Consider the following 23,836-nt stretch of genomic DNA (forward strand, 5'->3'; position numbering starts at 1 on the left):
ATTATATATATATATATATATATAACGTTTGTTATAACTCAAAATTTAAGAATTTATGTTTGTTGTAACTTAAGACTTAAAATTTGTATTGAAAAATATAGAGTTTATAGCTTATTTTATTGTTATTTTAGAATACAGTTAATACTTGTATATATATAATTTATCTAGATAGAAACTATTTCGAAACGATACTGGTATCGAAAGAGTATTGGTATCGAAATATTATTTCAAAACGGTACACGAAACGGTACCAATATCAAAATATTTTATTTCAATGCCTTAATCTATAAGACCTCCGATACGATATTCAAAATTTTACTCTTTACGGATACGATGCTCTTGACGGATTAAATTTCTTCCTAAAAATTGGATGAGAAAAGCATTATTGCATAATGGGTGTACGTATAATATTATAATATAGCTGCCAATTAAATTAATTAGTGGCTATATCAGCTTTATTAATTATTGAAGAATATTACTCAACAGCATATACTTCTTGCTTTAACTGATTATATATATATATATATATATATATATATATATAATAGAATCCATATGTAATCCTTGATCACCTAGTCCTACTTTATTCAGCCTTACAGCCTATAATTGGGATATGTATGCAGTAATTAGAGAAAAATATTTTTTAAATATTCAATATCTACTATTACATGATGACAAATATATATTTAAGACCGCTCATATACATATATCTATATATATATCGTCACTGTGATATTATAAATTTAAGACAAATTTGGACTTGGAGGACAACATTATTGTACCTTTCTTCCTTAGTCGTAGTTATAGTACTCTTATAGATCATATGTTTCAGCCATAAATATTTTCTTTAATAAGTTGATATGCATATGAAGTTAGTTTTCAAGATTTCAAGGACATAAATGGCATTGTAAAACTAGCTTTGTCTACTTACCTGACGGACGGGTCGATGTGTGATCAAGAAGGCCATGATCTAGGCTAGTTACCTCCATTGCACTTAGGAGGGGTGCTTGCCTAAGGTCTCTCAAGCGTGGGAAAAAAAAAAAAAATTTGATTAATAGTTTTTAGAAAAAAATAATTTGTACAAATTTTAAATTATAAATAAGATTCGCACAAGTTTTTATAAAAAAGTTAACCTTATTTTGAAAAAGTGTAAAATAAAAAAATCATTCTTTTTTAGTGAAATCTATTTTTTTACAAAAATTTTATACAGAACTTGTCTATTTGAAGTTTGTACTTAATATTATTTATTTTTAAAATATTGTATTTACCATTTAAAACTGGCTTTCATTTAAAAAAAAAATTATATATATATATATAGAAAGAGTATATTCTTAAATTATATCCAAGATTTGAGTTGCATGACTTAAATGATTTAAAGATGTGAAAACAAAATAAATTATGAATCTTCCTAGAAAAAAGGGAAGGGGAGAAAAATAAAAAAAGGCTTAAGCTAAGAAACGGATGACCGGTTAGGGTTGGTGAATGACCCAAATATACCGGTAAATTACGACGCCAAAATCGTCAAATTAGAGCACAATTAGCAGCCCTATGATCCTTATCAACAAAATCAGGCAAAATGTCACTCGCTTCCTCCTTACCAACCCCCCCACCCCAACTCCCCCAACCAATCCTGTCCACAAGTTTTTCTTATATCTAACGGCTCTAAATTCTTATCTTTTTTAATACGGCAGGGCTACCATACGAACCTCTCATGAACTTTACCGTAAGTCCCCATTTTTGAATGGAGGAGTGAGAGCATGCTTGTAACATACCATTGTTTACAAACATTATGAGCCCACACAAATTATTTAAAACCTTATCTCACATCGCATACTTCCAACCCTAATTCAACGTAATCTAATTGCATCTTTCATTCTCTTTCTTCACCATATAAAAACAAAAAATAAAAATAAAAAACAAATTCACTTAACACTACTATTGACTCCTTTCAAAAAAATTTTATATTTTTTATTTATCGTAATTTACTGAGGTGGAAGTATTTAAAATTATTTTTTTTATAGGAGTATTGAAAACTATTTAATTAAGCACCAACATGAAAATAAGAGATTAAAGAGTAATCTTAAATTCAAGTTTAAGTTTTTTTTTGTTAAAAAAGTGGATCCGACTAAAAAAATTATAATTTTTTAATATTTTCATAATAGGATCTACTATTTTACAAATAGATTGGATGAGATTTGTATATTTAAAACTTATACAATTACTCGAGATTAAATTATCAACATGAAATTTATGACATTTTGGGCTTTTATAGGTAACTCCATATAAATTTTAGAAAATAAATTTAAATCTTAAAATGTAAGCAATTCAACCATATGCGCATATCACACCGTAGGGATGCTTAAAAAGAAAAAGACCTTGATCCGAAGACGGGCAAACTCATCTCAACTCATCATTATAATTTTTTCAAATCTCAATATAAAATATAATAAACAATTCAACTTTTTCAAATCTCAAAATAATAATAATATTAAAAAATAATATTCTAACAATATTTTATCATCTCAACTCAACTCACTTCAACATCCAAATACAACCTAACGCAGCAATATTGGGACTTTTTACACGCAACTAAACAACAGCCGTTAGATCTGAGATTCCCCCCACCTATCAGAAAAGGAATCCAAACCGTAGATCCAGGTAACAAGTCACAGAGCGCCTTTCCCTCTATAAATAGCTAGTGTTGTAAGGTTTAGAAACGTCGTCCAGTTTTGCTTGTTTGGGGCGCATCAGCACGCACATACAAGCACACACGAACCCGTAATCTGAGTTTTCGGAACCATCTGTCCCTGCAGGTATCCCTTGTTTCGCTTCTTTAAGCGCATTTGGATTAGTGTTTTTCTTAGTTTGATCATCGATGTTTGCAGATCTATATGTTTTCTGCTGTTTCGTTCGCATGTTTTGTTGGTCTGGTAGTTTGTTTCGTTCGCATGTTCTAGGATCTCAGAGACACGCAACATTGTTGGCTATGTAGTAGATCTGATTGTGATTTCTCTGTTTGGGCCTGTGTTTCTCTCGTCTTGTTTTTTTTTTTTTTCTTTTGTATTGAAGTTTTGAGTTGTGTCGGTCGTGAATGCTTTTGCCTCCTTTACAAGATCTGTCAATTTGGGTCTCCGTTTCTTGTGGGGATGGGCCAGTCCCGCAGGAGATGAGGCAAGTCACTGTTTAACGGAATATATTTATTTCCTAATTTAGTGAGGACTCGACTTCTTTTCTTTGGTAGTTGACGTCAATATTGTTCTTTGGGGCTTTCGATTCTTTACAACTTTATATCTAGTGCCCAAGGAATCTGGTACTTGTAGACAAGATTGAATTAGAATTATCCTCAATTTCTTTATCTGTTGCACAAAGGGTGAACTTTTTATCAGTCATGAGGTTATACTTGTTTTTGTTCCGAATTCTATAGTCTTTAGTCTTGATTAGACCTCTTGTCGGTCACCAAGCGAACTTGTTTTATGAGAAATTCACTGCTGCTTATTATATTAAGATGTTGTTGAATGTATTTTTGTCGATGTGCAGCTTGAGATAATGGAAACCTTTCTATTCACCTCTGAATCTGTCAACGAGGGTCACCCCGACAAGCTCTGCGATCAGATCTCCGATGCAGTGCTTGATGCCTGCCTTGTCCAGGACCCTGACAGCAAGGTTGCCTGCGAGACATGTACCAAGACCAACATGGTCATGGTCTTTGGAGAGATCACCACTAAGGCCGACATAGACTATGAGAAGATTGTTCGTGATACCTGCCGTACTATTGGCTTTGTTTCCGATGATGTGGGTCTTGATGCAGACCACTGCAAGGTTCTGGTCAACATTGAGCAGCAGAGCCCTGATATTGCCCAGGGTGTCCACGGCCACTTCACCAAGCGCCCTGAGGAGATTGGTGCTGGTGACCAGGGCCATATGTTTGGCTATGCCACTGATGAAACCCCTGAATACATGCCTCTTAGCCATGTCCTTGCAACCAAGCTTGGAGCTCGCCTAACAGAGGTCAGGAAGAATGGCACTTGCCCCTGGTTGAGACCCGATGGTAAGACCCAAGTGACTGTTGAGTACTACAATGAGAATGGTGCCATGGTTCCAGTTCGTGTCCACACTGTGCTCATCTCCACCCAACATGACGAGACTGTCACAAATGATGAGATTGCTGCTGACCTTAAGGAGCATGTTATCAAGCCTGTCATCCCTGAGAAGTACCTTGATGAGAAGACCATCTTCCACCTTAATCCTTCAGGTCGCTTTGTCATTGGTGGCCCTCATGGTGATGCAGGTCTCACCGGGCGTAAAATCATCATTGACACTTACGGTGGCTGGGGAGCCCATGGTGGTGGTGCTTTCTCTGGAAAGGACCCAACCAAGGTGGACAGGAGTGGTGCTTACATTGTCAGGCAGGCTGCCAAGAGCATTGTTGCGAACGGGCTTGCTCGCAGGTGCATGGTGCAGGTCTCTTATGCCATTGGTGTGCCTGAGCCCTTGTCAGTTTTTGTTGAGACATACGGAACTGGAAAAATCCCCGACAAGGAGATCCTCAAAATTGTGAAGGAGAACTTCGACTTCAGGCCAGGAATGATTACCATTCACCTTGACCTGAAGAGGGGTGGCAATGGTAGATTCTTGAAGACTGCCGCCTATGGACACTTCGGTAGGGATGACCCTGACTTCACCTGGGAGGTTGTGAAGCCCCTCAAGTGGGAGAAGCCTCAATCTTAAGATCCATCTAACGCACCATCTGCTGCCTGCTTAAATGCTTGTTTTATTGGTACTTGATGAATAATTCGAGTGTTACTTGCTGCTGCACTTTATTTTGAACTTTTATCCAATGTTCTAATCCCTTACTAAGTTTTCCGTTTACTATTTCTTTTTTTTTTTTTTTTTTAAATTTGATTTTTATGTAATCTTGTTACCAATATTGGTGGAATGAAAAATATGAGAATTTGTCAAATTGATGGCATCCTAATTAGTAAAGAGCTGCTGAACATGTGAGTGCTTGCAGAATATAGCAGCGGGGCTGTAACAAATTGTTTGTAGTGTTGTGTTCTTTGGCAAAAACTCTCTCTCTCTCATTGCATCTCAAATACTCTGAGTGCATACATCTCAATCTAAAGATGATGGCTCCAAAGACCCAAAGTTGGAGATTATGAGTTTTGGACCTTTTGGTTGTGACCAGCAGCAAGCTGCTGTAGCCTGTAGGGCTTTTTATTGGAAGGAAAATAAACTGAAACTACTTGAAACTTGTCTTTCATCTTTGTAGGTGTCTACGTCAGTTTGCTTACAGCTTAGCAATTTTATCAGATGCCTTCAATGGTATGGAACTGAGTAAACCTTACCAATCTTCTTTTAAATGCATGGCCAGCCAGCCAACTCTGGTACACACCGTTTTAGTTTGTTTTTTTTTTTCAGCAAAGTAGAACATTCATAGATAAACTAGCGGTTAGAATATACAAGATTTAATGGACTGAGAGTCCCCTACAGTCTTCTCAAACCAACATATTACAACACGAAAAATAAAAAGAGAGATATGGAGCCAAAAGTTGTGTACTACAACTTGTTGGTCTAGACTGGCTGGAAGAAACTTTCACGTCTACTTTTACTCAATTCTTGGTTAGAGAAAGTGGTAACATAGTGTTGCAATTGAAAACTGTGATGGATCATTGGCAGAGGGTCGTTACTGGCGGTGTCGACTCATGCAGGCCACACACCACATCTGGAGTGAAGAGAACAGTCGGATCAAGAAGATCCGATGCGTCCCGAAACTGCCGTGTGTGGTAGCAGAGAGCTCTTTGAGGTGCGACGGTGCGTGGATTTCACGCATGGCATGAGGCGTACGCACCGCACATATGTGCGGACTTCTTCCGCCATCTGGACGATCGGCACCTGGAGAAGCTCCTAGAGGGGCGCATGTCAGCCCTAAGCCTTCGGAAAGCAGCAGATCGACATGGTTGAACGGTGCTAACGGGAAAAAACTAGAAAACCAACTGAAAAAATACAGATGAATGGAAATTTTGGAGAAAAAAGTAGGCCGTGGTCTACGTTTTCTTTCCGTTTTATTTTAGTTAGTTACTAGCATGTTTCTACAAGCACCAGAAATAATATCCCCATAATCCCACATTAACATTGTTACTTTTCTTCTTCATTGATTTGAAAAATTAGCTACTTTTAGAGCATAGATGACGTTGCACCTATCACAAAATCCTATTCAGTAACTACTCCTCATCCATTTCCACAACTTACGCTCAGATCCAGTGTGATACTCCATATGATATAGATAGGGATAAGTGATGTATGGAATCTCATATTGTTTGAGAATGAGAAGTTCTTACTCTTTATAAGGTTCTAATGAGACTCTAATTATATCATTGACTAGTCCTTTTAGAATATAGATCATGTAATTTAGGCTTTTTATTGAGGCGTTACATCCAGTAAGCATATACTCTTTGAGTAATAATATACACATCAAATATTGTACAATATATTTTACAATAGAAAAAAGCTAAATACAGTCGCCCAATGCAATCGTGGTGCAATCGTGGGCCCACCTCTCCCTATATGCCCCCTCCCCCCACCCCCTTCTCCTTCAACCTCTCTCTCTCCCTCTATGTCTTGGTAAATTTGAACTCTAAGCTCCGACCATCTCACTTCTGCTTCTTTATTTATTTATTTTTTGTGAGAGAGAGAATCAACAACTTCTTGAGATCTTGGTAACTCTTTTTGTGAAATTATACAACACCATCAAACTGAACTGGACAAACTCACACTACACGAAGGAGGAAAAAGAATAATAGAACTATGGACGGCAAGAAGGTGCGTCAGTATCACAAACCAAACTCCTCAAAAGAAATCAATAGCTTTCAAATAATTTCCCTCTTATATACCACTTAAGTTCAAGTTGGACGGTTTCTCAATCCACTTGTTAGCCCATCACTCTTCTATACAACTTTTTTTCTCCTCAACGGAGACACCAATCTGGTCAAAGAGAGATTGTTTGAGTTGCAGTGGAATAGGGAGAACAGAAATTGGGTTTACGAAGAGATTTGCAAATTACGAACCAGAGAGATTTACACTGGGTTTGAAAATTCTTCTTCAACCTTTTTTTTTATTTTTTTTATTTTTTAATAACACTAATGTGACGCTTGTGTCAGACGATTGCATGCCGACTCCCCTTCGTGACTGTACATAGCGGAGCTGTTTACAATAATATTATAAAATAATATTATTTTATAAGATATTTTATAAAAATCTTCCCAATTTAAATCATTTTTAATACTCTTAACATACGTCACATAGGGCCCGCCCCCAAGGCCGACAGCGCATGTGAGCTGTCCCACTTTCTAGACCCAAATAATTAGTCTAATTTAAATAAAAAATTTTATTTATAAGTCTCATATACCATTTTTTTTAATTTTTTTTATTAAATATGTGGTATATAAATAATAAGTAGAAGAATTTAATTATTTTAAAAAGAATAAATCAAAAAAAATTTAAAAAAATAAAAAAATTGTGGTGTGATATGTGAAACTTAAAAATAGTAAAATTCTATTTAGATATTAAGAATATTTTAAAATATTGATAAATAATAATAAAATATTATATAATAAATAATTTATAAATAATAATGAAATAATTTAAAAATATTTAAAAATAATTGTATTTCTAAAAGGCATTGGCTCGTCCTTTAGCCCAATCAGAATTGTCCTTGATTCTCATTACAAGTAGTCTATTACGTCGTATTTGAATTTGGTTTGGCCCTTTTCTTTCGGAAATATAAGCGGTTTTCATGGCGACAAACTTTGCCGCAAAAAGTGGTCATAGTGACTTGAATTCGGTGGCCACCAGTTTAATGGAACTCCTGCAGTAACTTTTTAAATCCTTAGAGCACTTTTTTTGGATTAGTTAAAAGTTAAATCTAATGAATATTTAGCTATTAAAAAATAAAATATGCTTACATTAGATTAATAAATTCCAAATATTTAGAATTTAACTACAGTGACTTTTAAAAGTTTTTCTAAATTTAAAGATTACTGTACATACATCAAATACATATTTTATTAATTATTTCTCTCTTCCTTTCTTTCTATCATATATTTTATCACAAATAATATATTAATTTGATTTAATGATATATTAATTTAATAAGAACATGATTATTAATTAACATATAATAAGTAGAATAGTAAAATATGATAAAATTAAATAAATTAATAATTAAAAAAATTAAATATTTTTTAAATTATTAGTTATTCATTATCATATAATGAATAAATGTATAATCTAATGTGAAGATTTAATATGAATAACCAAAACCAAATTCGTCTTATATTATTTTATTATCACATAATGAAAAAATAACTATTTCAATGTAGAGATTTATATGAATGGAATAGTCGAAATTCAAATTTCTCTTGCATTCATCAAAACCGTCCTTTAACTTTGGCTAATCCAATGAGAGTGCTCTTAGCACGGGTCCGTCCAACCACTTCCAATTAATAGCCCAGTTATGTTACACGTAAGCTTCCCACTACAACTATCATGTGGATGCACAACATCAGATTCCCACCACCATTTAAGAAGAACATACAAGAGAGAGACAGAGATTCGGACAGCTGCTCACTGAGGAGGGTTGGGCGTGGCAGTGGGTCTAGGTGGAGATCAACGAAGGCACAGTTGGGGTCAACGGCGATGGAGCCCGAGAGAGCGACCTGCGGTAGAGTCGACGGCTGCGACTGAATTAGAGGAAAAAGAACAATATGAGTCGGAATTGAGCTGAGAAAATATAGATCTGAGTTGAGCATTGTTTTGACTTCATGGCCGTGAAATCTGTGGTGTGTGGGAATCCTTTGGTGTGGTTTTCATAGGATGCTCACCACTCCTTTTTTTTTTTTGGTATGAAAAACAAAAGAGATTTGTGTGTTACGGTGGTGTTGGGTGCTATCGGTCGTGGTGTTGGGAGGTGCAGTGGTTCAACTATGGCAGTTTAATCATGCGACAGGGTACTAAGGGGCCATGGGGTTGCTGGTTTCCCATGGGCTGAAGGTAGCGGTGGCACTGTGGCGGAGGAAGCTTGCGGGATTATCGTGCATGGGAAGAAATTGTGCTCTGTTTTTTAGGTGCAAAAACAGAGGTTTGTTAGGCGGTTGGGACACGGCGTCTAGGCTATTTTCATGGTGGTTCAAGACTGGCTACGAAGGTTAGATGTGGGGCTTCACAGTGCACTTTCCTTGTGGTGCTATGCAGTGCTCGATTGTCTCATGGTGCAGCGATTTTTTTTTTTTTTTTTTTTGTGGCAAGGGGTGGTGGCACACGGTGGGTTTTGGGCTACCATGATGGTGGTTTTTGTTGGGTGGGTTAACGAAGGCTAAACGTAGTGCACTAGTCTTTCTCTCTATGTAAGTGTGTGTGTGTGTGCAGTGGCTTCCAGATTCGGGATTGATGTGGAGGGGCTATTGTGGGTTCTATTATAGAGGATAAAACTCACGGCGTGGAGGATGATAGCGAAGGAGTAGATATTAAGGGCTGGAACTGGTGTGAGCAACGTGGTGGTTGGTGGCAACGTCGAACAACAAATCACCATAAGGGAAAATAGAAGAGAATGGTAAGAGAAGGGAACTAGAGAATCTGAGATGGTGGGCAACACCAAGGTAGGCAACGGATGGTTGGCGTCGAACTGGTGGCAGTGGAACTGAACTTGCTATCGTCCAGCGATGCAAAGAGACGGAAGTAGAGAGGGGCAAACGGAAGTGCTATCAGCCTGGGCTATATTCCTTTTCTGTTTGGAGAGTTATACCGTGTGAATGAGGCTATTTTGGGTTTGGTGAAATTTCTGAGCAACAGATGAAAGGGAGGCTACTATATGCACAATATCTGTGGGACCGCTTAGAAGCGAAACTGTTTTTATTAATCCTTTTTTTAACTTCACTTTAAATCGAATGCAATTACCACATTGTTGGGTTGACATATCCTCGATCTAGCATTTAAGAATTTCACGAAAAAGAAAAGAAAGATAGACATATGAAGTACGTTCTACAAAATTTATTATTAATAATGTGAATTTTTTAGATAACATTAAGTGTTTAATAATACGTAGAGCCTACTTTATGCGTTTATCACCGTACTACTTAAAACCTCAAATTCAGACAACTCGAAAAATCTTTTTGTATGGAATTCAATCAGATCTTAATTATGCCAAAATAAAAACCACGACTGCCTTTTGTTTCTTATTCAGTATCGAGCTTTGTCTATCTCATCCATTACAACCACTACTGTGACAACCTTCTGACTTATTCGACTGAAACATGAGTATGTTCTTAATTTCTTCAGTACTTCTTATCCCTGAGCTCTCTAATCAAGCTGGATACTGGCAATTGCCAAAAGCTGCCAAGCCAAAACATCATCAAAAAAGACAAACTGATCAAGCATAAATCAGAAACTAATCCCCAGGACAATCATAATATTGCTACTACATTAATCAATTATGAAAACCTCTGATTTCCTCAACGTACGTTAGCTTCGTCAAAAGAGAAGTTCATAGTGGAAAACTTACATGGGTTGACAAAGACGATGAGACCAGTTGCATTGAAATGGCAGTTCCAGTGGTGCTTCCCGGCAGTCTGGTAGAAGAGATTCATGACAACAGAGGCATGTGAGTTTACATTGTTTGGATGGAAGCAGCTACCTCCGGCCTGAATGCTACTACAGTTGACATGAGCTTGTGCGCAGCTGTATTCCACGTTGTGCTGAAGTCTTTCATTATCTATGGAAGGCTTAGCAATGCACCACGTATTCGACGAATCCTTTCTTGCTCTATCTGAATACAAAGCTTTGTTCTCGCCTGCTTTTGCATGCTACAAGACATTTGACGTCAAAGAGAGATAAATCAGGCCTTGAAAAGTAAAACATTCTCCTTATGAAGTTAATAATGCAGATTGAATTGAAGACAAGAAAAGAAATGGCCATTGTTGTTATTTTGATTGGCTGTCCATTCAGATTTATGCTACAGAAAGAGCTGAAGAGACCATTGGAATTTGGAAGGGCTGGAAGATAATAGAGATGTAAAAAAAAAATTACCTGCAACTTTTTTCCATTCACATGAGACCTTGAAAAAATTGCAGCCTGCTGCCTTTTTCCATTCACCTTCGACGTCCTTGACTCTACATGGCGATTATGACATTTAGAGGTATAGAGAACTACCACTATCTGTATCAGCCCAAAAACTATAGAACTACAAACATGATCATCTACGGTTTTAAAGTAGAGTCCACTGACTTCATCCAAAATGGCTCTACAGTTGGCATTTCATTTAGCATTCATCAAATCCAAATCAAAGCAGATGAATGGGCATGTGCAAAGGTAATAAAAACTCTGACAGATACTACTGTAACAAAATAGGAGCAGAACAAAAACAAACATATACATTTGTAAGTATTAGAGAAAAAGGTAATAAAAACTTGAACAGACAGCACGATAGGACAGGTGATCATGACCTTAGAATGCATGCTCTTGAAAGAGGTATTGCTATGAATTTAATTTGTGCATTTTAGATGAATTCAATGATATGCATAAAGCTAAATAATTAGTGGTGGTCTAGGAGCTAGAGAAAAGCAAGACACACCAGTGCAAGCAGCAAAAGACAGGAGAAAAGCCAGGGCCAAAGGAAGGAAAATTGCAAATGTCCCTCTGGCAGCCTTCATTTTCATCTGTCACTGCAAAGGCAAACAACTCAAAGAGAGACAGAAAAAGGAGAGATTGGTGAAGAGGGCATGCACAGTTGAGAGGTAGATATAGTGTTGTGATCAGAGAATGCCTGACAGATAGTTAAATACAAAACTACCAATAGTGCCCTGCAGTTAAAGGTTGGCTTTTTTTCTTTCTTGGAGTACGTAGGACAGATTGCTTATGAGGTTAGAATTGAAATATTGATATATGCGAGGCGTCCAATTAGTTTACCAGCTTGGATAAAGCAGAAAATGTGGACTCTGCTAATTGCTAGTTTCAAGATTTATTTATTTTTTGAAGTAATAAGAATAAATTGGACTGACTCGAAAGTATTTCCTTTCGGATTCTGTTCTTCTTCTTCATCTTTTTTTTTTTTAATGGAAACTTTGGGTTCCATTTTTGTATGACTAATTTTCCTGTTTATGCCATACAAAATGCCCCAAAAAATTGTAGGTGGTTTTCCTCAAACAAGTGTAGCAATTTTGGGGGATTTTGCATGCATGGAATCCTCATCTTGTACGTGGTTAACCAGTGCATTTTCTAATTATAATAATTAGAGTAGAGCTAATAGCTAATGCATCAGGCTCCAAGGTTATTGCCTAAATTGATTGAGTTAGTGTTCAACCATTGTATATAATCAACACTGAGTTTCAATGTGGAACAAATTCAGTCTTTTTTCCTGAGAGAAACAAAAACTCATCCACCTTTATCACTGTAAAAATGAAGGATTCTTCTTTCGGTTGAAACCAAAAAAAGGAAACATCCTCAAACGTCTGTAGTATTATGAGTTGAAACCAAATTGACATGGATTCATATGGTACATTAAATGTATTTTACAATAAAAGTAACTTTATAATTTGGCGCACCACATCAAACCATGTCAATTTGTGAGTTTACTCTTATTAAAACTCTTTGTGGTTAAAGCATTTCTCTTATATTAAATGTTAACACGTTACTAAATGTTTTATAGACATGATCATGCTGGCTTTTGATATCTGTCATGCCTATATTCTTCCTCGTCCCTCCCTCACATAATGTGTTTCCTGATTGTTACCAGCAGAATCCACTCCTACGTGCTCTTCTACCTACTCGTATTGTGTTAAACTAGCATGACTGCACGTATAGCAGTCACTCCTCTTACATGTTCAAACATCTGATCAATCGGCATTTTTACTTCTCCACTGGCATCAAGCATGCATTTAGTTCTCTAGTAAGTTGTAACTCTCATTTGCACATACCAGCAGTCATGCAGAAAGCACTTCCACCCAGATTTCACACTTTCGAGACCCCTAACATGAACTGAATGTTTAGAACCATATCTGGGGATTGGGAGCCCTGATGAGCTTCATCTCCTTTCCAAACGGTTGAGATTCTTCTTTGATTTGAAGCTCAAATACGATGGATCCATTGGGAGATCTGGAAGCATCAAGTCCTTGCAATTAAACAAGTGTAGGAGTGAGGGTATATGTAAACTTTAATGGATCCTACCAAGAAATGTAAACTTCTAGCTAGGGTCAAGTTTGTTCTAAGAGCATGAACAGTTCTATTTTTTCTTTGGTTGGAAAACTTTACCTTCGTGGGATCTCTTCACGCTATAAAAGAAAAAAGAAAATCCTATTTATAACGTCTAATGAAACACCATATCCAATCAAGCTAATCATTTTTCTAATTAATGTGACAGGAATGTCAATATCTCATGTCATGCCGGTGATAATATGCAGTTAGGATGTTATTATAAGTAACAATACTCGCTATAAAATTAGTATATTTATTTCTCTCTCACTTTATTACAAAACAAATATACCGATGCTCATCTCATTCATATATTGCAGGTGACTGTTGAAATTCCATACGTAATGTACTCTTTCAAACGATTATGTTGTCAGTAGTTACATATACAGCAATAAATTTCTACTGGCCAGCATATATTTTTCAAAAATTATATAAGTTTTGTACAAAACCAATTTCGAATATTAATATATTACTAAAAGTTGGCTTACGATTAACCATATAAGAGACTCATTCAATCTTTTCATCATGGGAATAAGATTCTATTTCATCTGATCTGACTGAAATTTTTCATCCAGAAAATTCCCAAATGGTGGGTCCGGATTTATTGGACACGGAGGAGGAAATAGTGGTTCGTTGGTGTAGAGCGGAAAGCCATCAATCAGTGCCCTTTAATTCAAAGCTAGTTTATGTAGCATTTGTTCTTTTAGCATACGCTTTAGTAAAACTGAAACTTTCAGAGGAGGTAAAGATGCTCCTTCCATACACATTTACTATTCAGCTTTGATGAGCTTCTGTTTCATCTCTTGCTATCATTACCAAGAAGAGAGAGATTCCACGAAAAGAAAAGAGCAATTGCATCTTCCAACAACCTTAATTCATTTATTCATCCAAAAGGGGGAAAAAATCTCACCAATACAAAGGGAAACCCAGAGAGAGAGAGAGAGAGAGAGAGAGAGAGAGATTGAAATCATTAAAAGCACTTATTGGAACTAAATAAGCCTGAGGCCAGTACACTGAGCACTATATAAGTATGTCACTAGTATTATTAAGTTCCCCAAGGCAAGGGTTCTACAGGAGTTTCTGCTTTACAGTCTATAAATGCATACAATTACATGCTATCTTAAAACTATATCAGCTTCAAGTTAATGCACCTCAGCTTGTACCATAACCCAACATTTCCCACCTGAAGGGGCGGAATACGTACAGAACTTCAGGTGAGCTTTTAAACAGGAGGGCCACACAGACGCAGACCACAGCGATGGTCACCAGTGAAAGCATTACGGGCCTGTACACAAGAGACCTGCAAGCCGTTCCATAAGCCAGTTTCTGATCACAAAGCTTGCAGTGTTGCCTGACTCTTCTCGATTCAGCCCCTATCTCAAAGCTGACCATCTCAAAGCTGGTGGTCAGCTCATTACTTTGCTTCTGATTTGCATTGCAGTCTGAGGGAGCACTGGGAATGTCGAGCACCACATGCCCAGCTGCAGACCTTTTGTTAATTTTCCTCTGCACCAGGTGGATGTATGAAAAATGGCCTCGTAAGCGAGCATAATCTTCAGGTGTGGAACCTGTGCTGTCACGCGCACTCTTCCAGGCTTCAATTCCCACCTGAATCAGACCCACCCGTATAAAGTTATAATAATATTTAAGAGAGAAATAATTAGACTGCTACGAATAAAGATTTCTTCTTTCACAATCTAAACACGTACAAAAGACTTGTCACTTGGACTATATATTGAGTGACCAAAGGAGAAATTTCAATTTGCCATCTATTGGACACCAGGGAAAGGATTCAGAAAAATGAACATTGGACAGGGCTCACTGGACCAGCCACAGAAACAATAAAATGAGGCTAGTAGATTAAAAAAAACGAATCGGATATGATAAACTATGCTAACATTGCAAAAACTAGTTTGAATAGGAGTATTAAAGCTAACCCAGCAACCATATTGAATAGCTCGTCTGTATGACACATTCTACAATTGCAAATTACCTAGTTGAGCCTTTGAGAGTTGAAACCGGACTGGCATAAATACCATAGATATGGAATAGGGGGGCCCAAAACAAGAGCAACATATAAAAGCACTGATCAAGGTAACTTAAAATGGTTATTTTTGGACATAAGCCAGAAGAAATTTTTTACCATTTTGAGATCATTGGTTAATGCATCCAGTACATTCTCAGAACCATCTTTACCGGCTGCTATGTGAAGTGGTGTCAAACCTGCAGGGCCTAAAACATCAGGTCTAAACAAGAAGCTTTCATTGCCTCCACCAAACAATTCCACGCTTTCAGATCTCAATTCATTTGAAACTTGATATCTTAAAAGCAGCTCAACTAATGCCCTACTATTTCTCCTTACAGCTCTGTGAAGGAGACCCATCTCAGCTAATGCAAGATTCATGGAAGGGTGCTCTCCTGCACCCACAGTTCCATCAAGCAGGATGTCCAATAGTTTTCTCACTACAGCACACCAATCCTGGTCCATCGAGAACTCCATGAGCCACTTGAACCGTTTAAGAGGAAAGAGGTCTTCATTAGGATCCATGCGACCCAATCTAGACTTCAACTGACTTCTATGAAGAAGCCAGCCCATTTCATGAATGAAATCCAAGGCTTGATTCTTGGCTTCCATCTTTCTGGTCCCCACAAAATCTGCACTAGTTTCAGTTGATTCCAATGCACTCTCAAGAGCGCGGATCTCTGAGCATACATCCTCCTCTGCAACTATAAAAGGAAAGAAGCTACTGCTAAACCCATGATCTTCAATCTGGATAAATTCAAGAAAACATAAACCTCAGATTACAGTAAGGGCACCGTTAAGGGGTTTCATCTCTTCTACTAAGATGGATCGAATTGTAAACAAATGCTTGAAACTATTGACAGAATCAGATTTAAAAAAACATCCTAAGAGCTAAGGATACAGTCAAAACTAGTAATCGTGTATGATTTAATATGTTTTTTTTTTTACAAGTGTATGATTTAATATGTGAATATAAATTAGCATGCCTATGTCTATAAGGAAGACATGTAGAGAAGAAAAGCTAAGAAATACGCCACACCATATTTTAATCAACTTTCCACATATAAAAGAATTTGATATAAAAATAACAGTTGAAAAAGGAAAATAGAAGCTCATGCTTCCTATGTCTATGCTGTTTCTACCACTATTATAATCAATTGCTACTGACCAAAGTATTGACAGAGTCACAGAAGACAGATGTCTACTCTTTCAAGAGCACATTAAATGGACCCTTATGTACTTATGGAAAGAAAATTACTAAGCCGAGCATAATGACAAAGCAAAACGGACAAAAAGAAAATTATTTAAAGCCAACCGTTCAGAAACTAAACAAGTAAAACCATTATCTGGGATGAGGATTAGAGGATTAAACAATAGGTAAGGACGTCGATTTGTTTTTAATAGATAATCGAAGATTTTATTAAAAACGCAAGAGGCACAACTTAATCAGAAAGAGGAACCCCTAATCAGAAATAGGAAAAGAGACAAGGAAATCGGAAATTCAGCCCATTAAGATGTACAAAAGCTACCCAAAGGAATAGAAGACAACAGCACCTCAATGAATCCTCTTCCATTCACAGCATGAATGGAGCAAGAAAAGTTTATGCTTTGGAGCTCATCATGGTCCTCAAAGTTATCAAGAGCATCTGTTGAATCGTGAGTATTTTCCTCAACCTGACAATTACCTTCAAGTGCACAGAGTAACCTGGAAAAAGGAAAAAACATGAACAGCTCTGTAGAAGTACGCTGGTTCAGTTCAAAACACATGGGTAAGGGAAAAAAATTAAGATCATATGCAGCTTAACATCACTTCTAGAGCTTTGGGATTCAAGTGTAATGCAAGAAAGATTCACAGGAATGCTAATGCATACCTTGTGGCAGGCCGAGTGAGGTTAATGCCTTTAACCGAAAATTGAGCTCTTTCAGACGTCGATATGGCAATAGGTTTGACACTCAATATTTGACCATAATTGTTACTTCTGATTGGTAAGGATGTGTCTATTACAACCTGGCCTGCAATATGAATGATTTGGTAAGAATGCTCAACCCTCATACCAAAAATCTGGCAATTTCAGATATATATAGTCGAATAACTTAAATTTGACAGACCATTGTAAATAAAGGCTATTTGATGCTGCACCCTGATATAAACCCACCCAGTTCTCCAGAAAGAGTCATCTGAGACATCCAGAAGCCTGTTCAAACTGGAACTCAAATCATGGCAAAGCTGTAGAAAGCAAAATTAAGACTTATAAGTTCAGGAACTCTTAGAAATACATGCACACACACATGCAGATAAGCATTAACAGTCACATGAGTGCAAAAGCTTACTTCCTCCCAGGCAGCCTCAGACTGACATAGATAAATAGTCAAAATTATACAACCGGGCCTAATATAGCTCTCAATGTCAGTGGGACTGTGCGATAACCAGTCAAGAATCTGAAAGTTCAAAAATTTTCCATGATTCAGCCATTAAAGGAAGGAAAATCAAAACAAAGGCACTGGTAAATTGTATAGTTTAAATTACCTGTGCTCGCAGTACAAGAGGAAAATCATTAGGTTCTTTGCCAAATAGTTTAAATACTATTCGATCGGTGCGACTCTGAAATGGTGAAGAAAAGTTAGATGAAGGCAACCTCTTGATGCCCCACATATAATAATAAACAGCATGCTTCATTTTCAAGCAGCTTTTAAACTGGCCCCAGGGGGGGTGGGGGCCATACAAATTATTCATATGATAACAAGAAAGTAAAGGAGAGGCAAAGCTTATAACAGTACATTTGGCAATAGGAAGATAGCAAACAAAAGTAAGGGAGTCAGCTACCTAGACTATTTATAGTACTTCTTTTTTTATAAGTAAAATTTTATTAATATTAATAGGCATAGCCAAGTATACTACTTAGAGAACTTCAGATCCTATACAATGGATGGTAAAAAAAGAGTGAGAAATGACAACAGATGAATATAAAACAAACCACAGGAACCTTTAATTCAGATTTCCAAGGTAACCATATAAACAAAAATGCAATCCAACATGGGTAACAGAAAGGAAAAAAGTGTGGGTAGACTGTTATAAGTCACTTCATAAAACATTACATGATATCTTTTGATATTTATGGTTTACAAAAGAGTTTTTTTCTTCTATTTTCAACGTGTGGCTGGCCCAAAAGGGAGAAGTAGGATAGGAGTTGAACTAGCAACCTCTGCTGCGCTAGGCGTGGTCCCTATCTCTCCAGATTAAAAGAGCACTTTCTCTGTTACATAGTAAAGAAAATTCCTTTTCTTATTTTTTTGCTTTGCTTCCTCCCCCTCTTCGAAAAAGTTCAAAAGTTTTTCCAACCCACAAGTCCAGAATGATAACCTAGATAAATGCATGATCAACTAAAATGAGGCACATCATTCTTGGCCACCATAACAGTACTGCATGTTTAACGTGGGAAGGAGGCAAAGAGAGGGTTTGTACTTCATAATACATGTTTTGGACTACAAATGTACCTGAGCATCTCCACTTGAACTTGTGGGTGACTGGGCAGACACTGAATCCGAATGTCCACTGGTTTGAGGCGGACTTGACTGATGAGAGTCAAGGGAGCTAGCCCCCATATTCGCAGGATCAGGCAATCTATCGATATCTTCCATGCCATCATCTGAATCAATATATATGTCATTCAAGTCAAAATTGTTCATCTTGATCTGCCGAGCAGTACTGTCTCTGACTTCTGAGTAAACTGGAGGGCTGCTCAGAATGGAGGGTTTTGAAGAAGATGCAGTTTGTATGTCTCCACCCCGAGCCTCATCTACTCTAAGGCCTTGCTGTGGCATTTCAGTTACAGGTACAGGGTGATGATCTTTAAAAGTCCTTGAAGGGTCATGCGGACCATTTGTGAATAAAGTAGAAACCAACTCAGAATTTCCAAGTGAATTCCCAGCATTTTGCGAATTTGGTGCTTCCTTCAAAATCCCAGATATGTTTTTTCCCACTTGTTCACCAGTTTGGCTGGCAAGGCTCCTTAGAAAATGAGATAGCAGATCCTGATCCGTGGCTTGGTCAGATCTATTGGCTACAACTCAAGAAAAAAAAAAAACACTCTCATTCCACTAATAATAGAAAATATTTATCATGTAAAATATATGTAGAATAATATCACAGACTAAGAGTGACAACTACATCTTCTTCTTCTTTACCAACCAATTGATTAAGAAAGGACATAACAAAATATAATTCACTTTCTAGGATTCACTGACGCCTTCTGTGGCTTCCGTGACGTGAATTGTAGCTTCAGAAACCACAAGACATCTGTCACAATGGCCATTTCAATCAGTGTCTCCATTTCACTTGAAATGGGTAGTATCCATTCAGTGTAAAACATAGAATATTTTGTCAGTGTTTCCAAAAGCAATGGCCCTACTTAAAGGCTAATTCACTATCAATCTTATAATAATGAGATAGGTACAATGATACCGATTGAGTCTGCTATATGTCACAGCTAAGTTGATTGGCAATCGATGTCCAAAATAAAAATGAGCTAGATTTTTAAATAAAAGGCTGCAGTGAGAGGCAAAAATATTCAGTAGGCAAAGATCATGTTTGACACTGATTGAATCCGCACCGGAGAAATATATATAAGCATATCCTTAAACTTTAGAATTTTCTAGCTATAACAGTTGCTCAAGCAAGAAATCATTTGCACGTTAAAATCAACAAACGCAAAAATCCTGAAGTATGCAGGTTAAGGGTCTATTTGGCAACACAACTGCTCTCAAGTATTCCCAGATATTCTCAAATATTTCCTTCCCAAACATTACTCAAACACAAAATACTATTCAATTTCAAATCTTCAACTTTTTTATCTAATCATTACAATTTTCTCAAACAAATGCTGAGTTTACTTTGCAGGGGTGGGTCCAAAGGGCCCTTGCCTTGGAGAGGTTCCCCGATATATAAAAATTAAAAAAAAAAAAAACACAAAAAATAATACAACATTTTCAAATTTCAAAACAAAAATTATATTAAAAAATTATATTTTAACAATATTTTAACTTTATAATACTTTGTATTCAACTTTTTCTCTCATTTCCCAAAACCCAATAAAACAACTTAACTCAAATCATTTCATTACTATTTACAAACTATTTCACTACTATTTACATAATTCTCATCTCATCTCATTTCCCAAGCATCCCCTAAGAATCCAAACGGGCCCTAAATCTTCACAATTGAGAACAGATTGGTTCATCATTAATTTCAGACTAGGTAAGATGCCATATTCACATACATTCACAAGGTTCATCACAAGTTGAGATACAATCCTCCTATATGTTTCACCCATCAATTCTGTAATTGATTAGGTCCACAACAAACCACTCTATTTCATCTCCAAATCACCATATGCTTCAATATTGAGACCTTTTAATGAAAATATAAAGCTTTTTTATCAACATAGATTCTGATAAAATTTATTTCCCCCATCTACTATTATAACCGCAAATAGTGGAGCGGGTGTTCTAGTAAAACCTGAGCCGCTGGCAATTCATTCTCACAACGGCTAAAGCATACAAGAGTACTTGCGCATGAAGAAATTAAAGTTCAAAGATAAATCACCATATTTACCATCGCTCTTTTTTTTTATAGGTAAGCAATCAGTTTACTAATAAGCAAACAATATAATCCCGAGCAGCAAAGAATGTTAACATACAGTGCATGTTGGAAAGTATCTTCAGTAGACTAATCAATATATAACCACTAGTCTGATCGTCATTCATTGTGCTTCCATTGACAACAGTATCGGGATTTGTTTTCCTCCTCCGTTTATTATGCCCAGCCAAACGTCTACGACAGCTTCTCTTCCCTTCATCAAATTCTTGAAGTTCCTGAAACCTACCCATAAATTTAACAACAAATCATATAAACAGCATGATTGTTCCTAAGACTAGAATATGAAAAATTCGAACATGACATTGAACTGCAAGCCATGGGAAAGTTATCTGAAACCAATGTGTGCAAGGGGTGCAAGGGGAGACCTCGAGAGCATATTGGAATACAAGAATATCCCTACCATTTTCCAAGGTTCTTCAGTAAAATTCAGCATCATATGTGTTGTTTGTATTACCATGGTAATCATTAATAATACACATTTGCCATGTGATGATAATAAGTTATTATAAAGATATAAACTACTATGGCAATTCAAAACAACCCAGGACTAAATGCTTACCTGCTGCACTGCTGACAGAATCGTTGCATGCTGTTTCCAACAAGTGCCTTAGTGGCCTTGGAATGCATCTCACAGACCCTGTGCCGCCTATGATAATCCTTGGCATGGCTCAGATCAGCTCCGCAGTGGTCCACTTGGCAAATGGCACGGTTTGAAGTACCCCCAACCAACTTAGTCTTCTTTCCATCCATTCCTTCCCAGTTTCTTGCTTCCCTCTCAGCTACCTGATAATCCTGTCCACCAAGCTTCAAAGCAAGGGTACCCTCTTCTTCATCGTTCGAATTGTCATCTTCCAGCACAATAACCCTCCTCCTCTTCTCCAATTCCCTCTTTCCTCTTTCAACTTCCAGATTTACTTCATCAGAGCATGAGGATGAACTATTTGAAGAGCCCCCGGTCAGAGGAATCCCAGACCCTAGTGGCAAAAATTGTTGGTCCATGCAACCTGATGGCACTGGATTCAACTGGCTGGCCATGAAAAGATCCCCATCCCATTTCCACTCATTAAGATCCCATTCCAAACTCCTCTTCCCCATGACCCGCAAATCCGCAGCACTCATAGCATAGAAATGATGAGCTTCACCTCCAAATCCAGCCTCCATGAATCAAACAAAAATTCCCAAAAGATCCAAACCCAAACCCACCGATCAAATCCAGTTGCAGTAACAAAATCAGAGCTCAAGACCCAAAATTGAATCAACCCCAAGTCTCAACTAATCAGCTTCACTTCTTCCCCAAAAGTCCAGAAACAGTACACCGACACAACCATGATTCCAATTAAGAGCAACCCACATACCAAGGAAGGCTTTTAATTAACCACCAAAGCCTCCGAGATCAACTACACAAAAAGCAAGTCCCAAAACCGTGAACTACCAAATAAAGCTTTAATTAACCATCAAACCCTCCAAATTAAACTACAAAGAAAGCCTCAGAACCATGAACCGAACTAAAGAAAGAAACTAACGCTTTTTAAAATTTAAAAAAATAATAATAATAAAACTCTACAAACTCTGAGAGATGACAGAGAACGAAGCAGTATACTGTATAGTACTAATAATAATAATAATAATAATAACAAATAACAATAATAAACACGGAAAACAACTAAAGACACCTGCCGAATAGGAGTGGGTTCCTGAAGAAATGGAGATCGACGGCGGCGGGCGAGGGAGGGAGGGGAGTTGATGTCCGAAAAAGCGCACTAATCGCGAGGCAAGTGGGAGCGAAAGATTCGGATGGACGATGATGATGGGGATGCTGATGAAGATGAAGATAGACAAGATGGTGAGAATGATGTGGTGTGAGATGGTATTGGGTATTGTATGGTGCACACACACAAGAAGTAAATGTTAACACTAATTATGATAATAATATAAAATTCTACTTGAAAACTTTAATCAATGTGTAATTTATTATTTTTAATCTATATATTTTAATACTTAAATATGTATATATTTAAATAAAAATATAAAAAGATAAATCACATGTTGAAGTAGAATTGTGTGTATAAGACTTTTTTATAACATTTTTCATTTTGTAATTATCTATCTTACTCTAGACTTTAAAAACTTGAATAACATTAAATACTTAATCAATATTACAAAACACTTTATATTTATCTAGCTTTTTATAGTTTTTTTAAAAAGATTAATAAAAATAAAGGAACTTTAAGCCAAAAAAATTATTTTTTTAAAAAAAAAAATGATACTTGAGGTCTTGATCCCATGATTTTATTCTCTCAAAGTTACCATTAGGATATTTTAACTTTTTTTAAATGTAGAAAGTGACTAATAATAAAGTGATGTATTTTTTTAATATTTAAAGATATTTAAAAAATATTTAAAAGATAAAAAAAGTACAATTACATTAGTAATAAATTTAAATAATTAAGCTCATATGACCGAGGAGCACCCTTTTTTTAAAAAAAATATTAATTTTTATCTTCGCACTATACATTAATATATATTTGTTTTTTTCGAAAATCTTTAATTTTTTTATTTTATTTTATATATAATGGGAGTGGGGCAAAAGACACACGGGTATGTGCCCAATTGGTCCCCCACCATTTCCGGAGTTGGAGCTACTGTTTCTCCTCTCTCTTTCTGTGTCTGTATCTTTCTCCCTCGCTCTCTTACATCCATAATGGATACTTTGCAGAATTATTATTACGGGAAATGGTATTAAAAAGTTATATATAGTATATTTTTATTTAATTAATATGTAATTTATTATTTTTGTTATTCCATTTTACGCTTCGTTTAGTTGCTTAACTCATCATTATAATTTTTTTAAATTTTAATATAAAATATAATAAGTAATTCAAATTTTTTAAATCTCAAAATAATAATCAACTCATCGT

At 36.5% G+C, this 23,836-nt stretch overlaps 3 protein-coding genes and 1 pseudogene across 4 annotated transcripts; 2 read left to right on the forward strand and 2 right to left on the reverse strand.

The window, feature by feature from the left end:
* Window positions 1–923: 923 nt before the first annotated feature.
* LOC118343923 lies at window positions 924–1,076 on the forward strand (annotated as a pseudogene).
* Window positions 1,077–2,701: 1,625 nt separating this feature from the next.
* On the forward strand, window positions 2,702–4,960 carry LOC108999916 (S-adenosylmethionine synthase 1-like). The gene is made up of 2 exons (XM_018976793.2): window positions 2,702–2,813; window positions 3,538–4,960. The coding sequence occupies exon 2, from the start codon at window positions 3,547–3,549 to the stop codon at window positions 4,726–4,728; it is 1,182 nt and encodes a 393-aa protein (XP_018832338.1). The 5' UTR covers window positions 2,702–2,813; window positions 3,538–3,546; the 3' UTR covers window positions 4,729–4,960.
* A 5,231-nt stretch (window positions 4,961–10,191) lies between these two features.
* LOC108999794 (major pollen allergen Ole e 10-like) lies at window positions 10,192–11,702 on the reverse strand. The gene is made up of 4 exons (XM_018976691.2): window positions 11,624–11,702; window positions 11,080–11,162; window positions 10,556–10,856; window positions 10,192–10,386 (listed from the first exon to the last, which is right to left on the reverse strand). The coding sequence occupies exons 1-4, from the start codon at window positions 11,700–11,702 to the stop codon at window positions 10,358–10,360; spliced, it is 492 nt and encodes a 163-aa protein (XP_018832236.1). The 3' UTR covers window positions 10,192–10,357.
* Window positions 11,703–14,200: 2,498 nt separating this feature from the next.
* On the reverse strand, window positions 14,201–22,755 carry LOC108999895 (squamosa promoter-binding-like protein 1). Of its 2 annotated transcripts, none has more exons than XM_018976785.2 (11): window positions 22,592–22,755; window positions 21,478–22,315; window positions 20,959–21,140; window positions 18,758–19,323; window positions 17,790–17,864; window positions 17,594–17,701; window positions 17,372–17,489; window positions 17,134–17,275; window positions 16,817–16,967; window positions 15,383–16,009; window positions 14,201–14,847 (listed from the first exon to the last, which is right to left on the reverse strand). In XM_018976785.2, the coding sequence occupies exons 2-11, from the start codon at window positions 22,077–22,079 to the stop codon at window positions 14,392–14,394; spliced, it is 3,027 nt and encodes a 1,008-aa protein (XP_018832330.2). In that variant the 5' UTR covers window positions 22,080–22,315; window positions 22,592–22,755; the 3' UTR covers window positions 14,201–14,391. The 2 variants fall into 2 exon arrangements, with proteins under 2 accessions (XP_018832330.2, XP_018832324.2); XM_018976779.2 differs by having other exon boundaries at window positions 18,758–19,329.
* Window positions 22,756–23,836: the final 1,081 nt, after the last annotated feature.

The sequence above is a fragment of the Juglans regia genome, chromosome 11, assembly GCF_001411555.2.
Source record: "Juglans regia cultivar Chandler chromosome 11, Walnut 2.0, whole genome shotgun sequence".
NCBI lineage: Eukaryota > Viridiplantae > Streptophyta > Magnoliopsida > Fagales > Juglandaceae > Juglans > Juglans regia.

Bases quoted from the DNA above. Each gene is read 5' to 3' on its own strand.
- LOC108999916 (XM_018976793.2), top strand. From the start codon at position 3,547: ATGGAAACCTTTCTATTCACCTCTGAATCTGTCAACGAGGGTCACCCC.
- LOC108999794 (XM_018976691.2), bottom strand. From the start codon at position 11,702: ATGAAGGCTGCCAGAGGGACATTTGCAATTTTCCTTCCTTTGGCCCTG. The intron at 11,163-11,623 runs GTGTGTCTTGCT...ATCGCCATGTAG, and splicing joins GTCTTTTGCTGCTTGCACTG to AGTCAAGGACGTCGAAGGTG. The intron at 10,857-11,079 runs GTAATTTTTTTT...AATGTCTTGTAG, and splicing joins TGAATGGAAAAAAGTTGCAG to CATGCAAAAGCAGGCGAGAA.
- LOC108999895 (XM_018976779.2), bottom strand. From the start codon at position 22,079: ATGGAGGCTGGATTTGGAGGTGAAGCTCATCATTTCTATGCTATGAGT. The intron at 17,702-17,789 runs GTAATTTAAACT...TTGAACTTTCAG, and splicing joins CTCTTGTACTGCGAGCACAG to ATTCTTGACTGGTTATCGCA. The intron at 14,848-15,382 runs GTAAAAAATTTC...GGTCTGATTCAG, and splicing joins TAACCAATGATCTCAAAATG to GTGGGAATTGAAGCCTGGAA.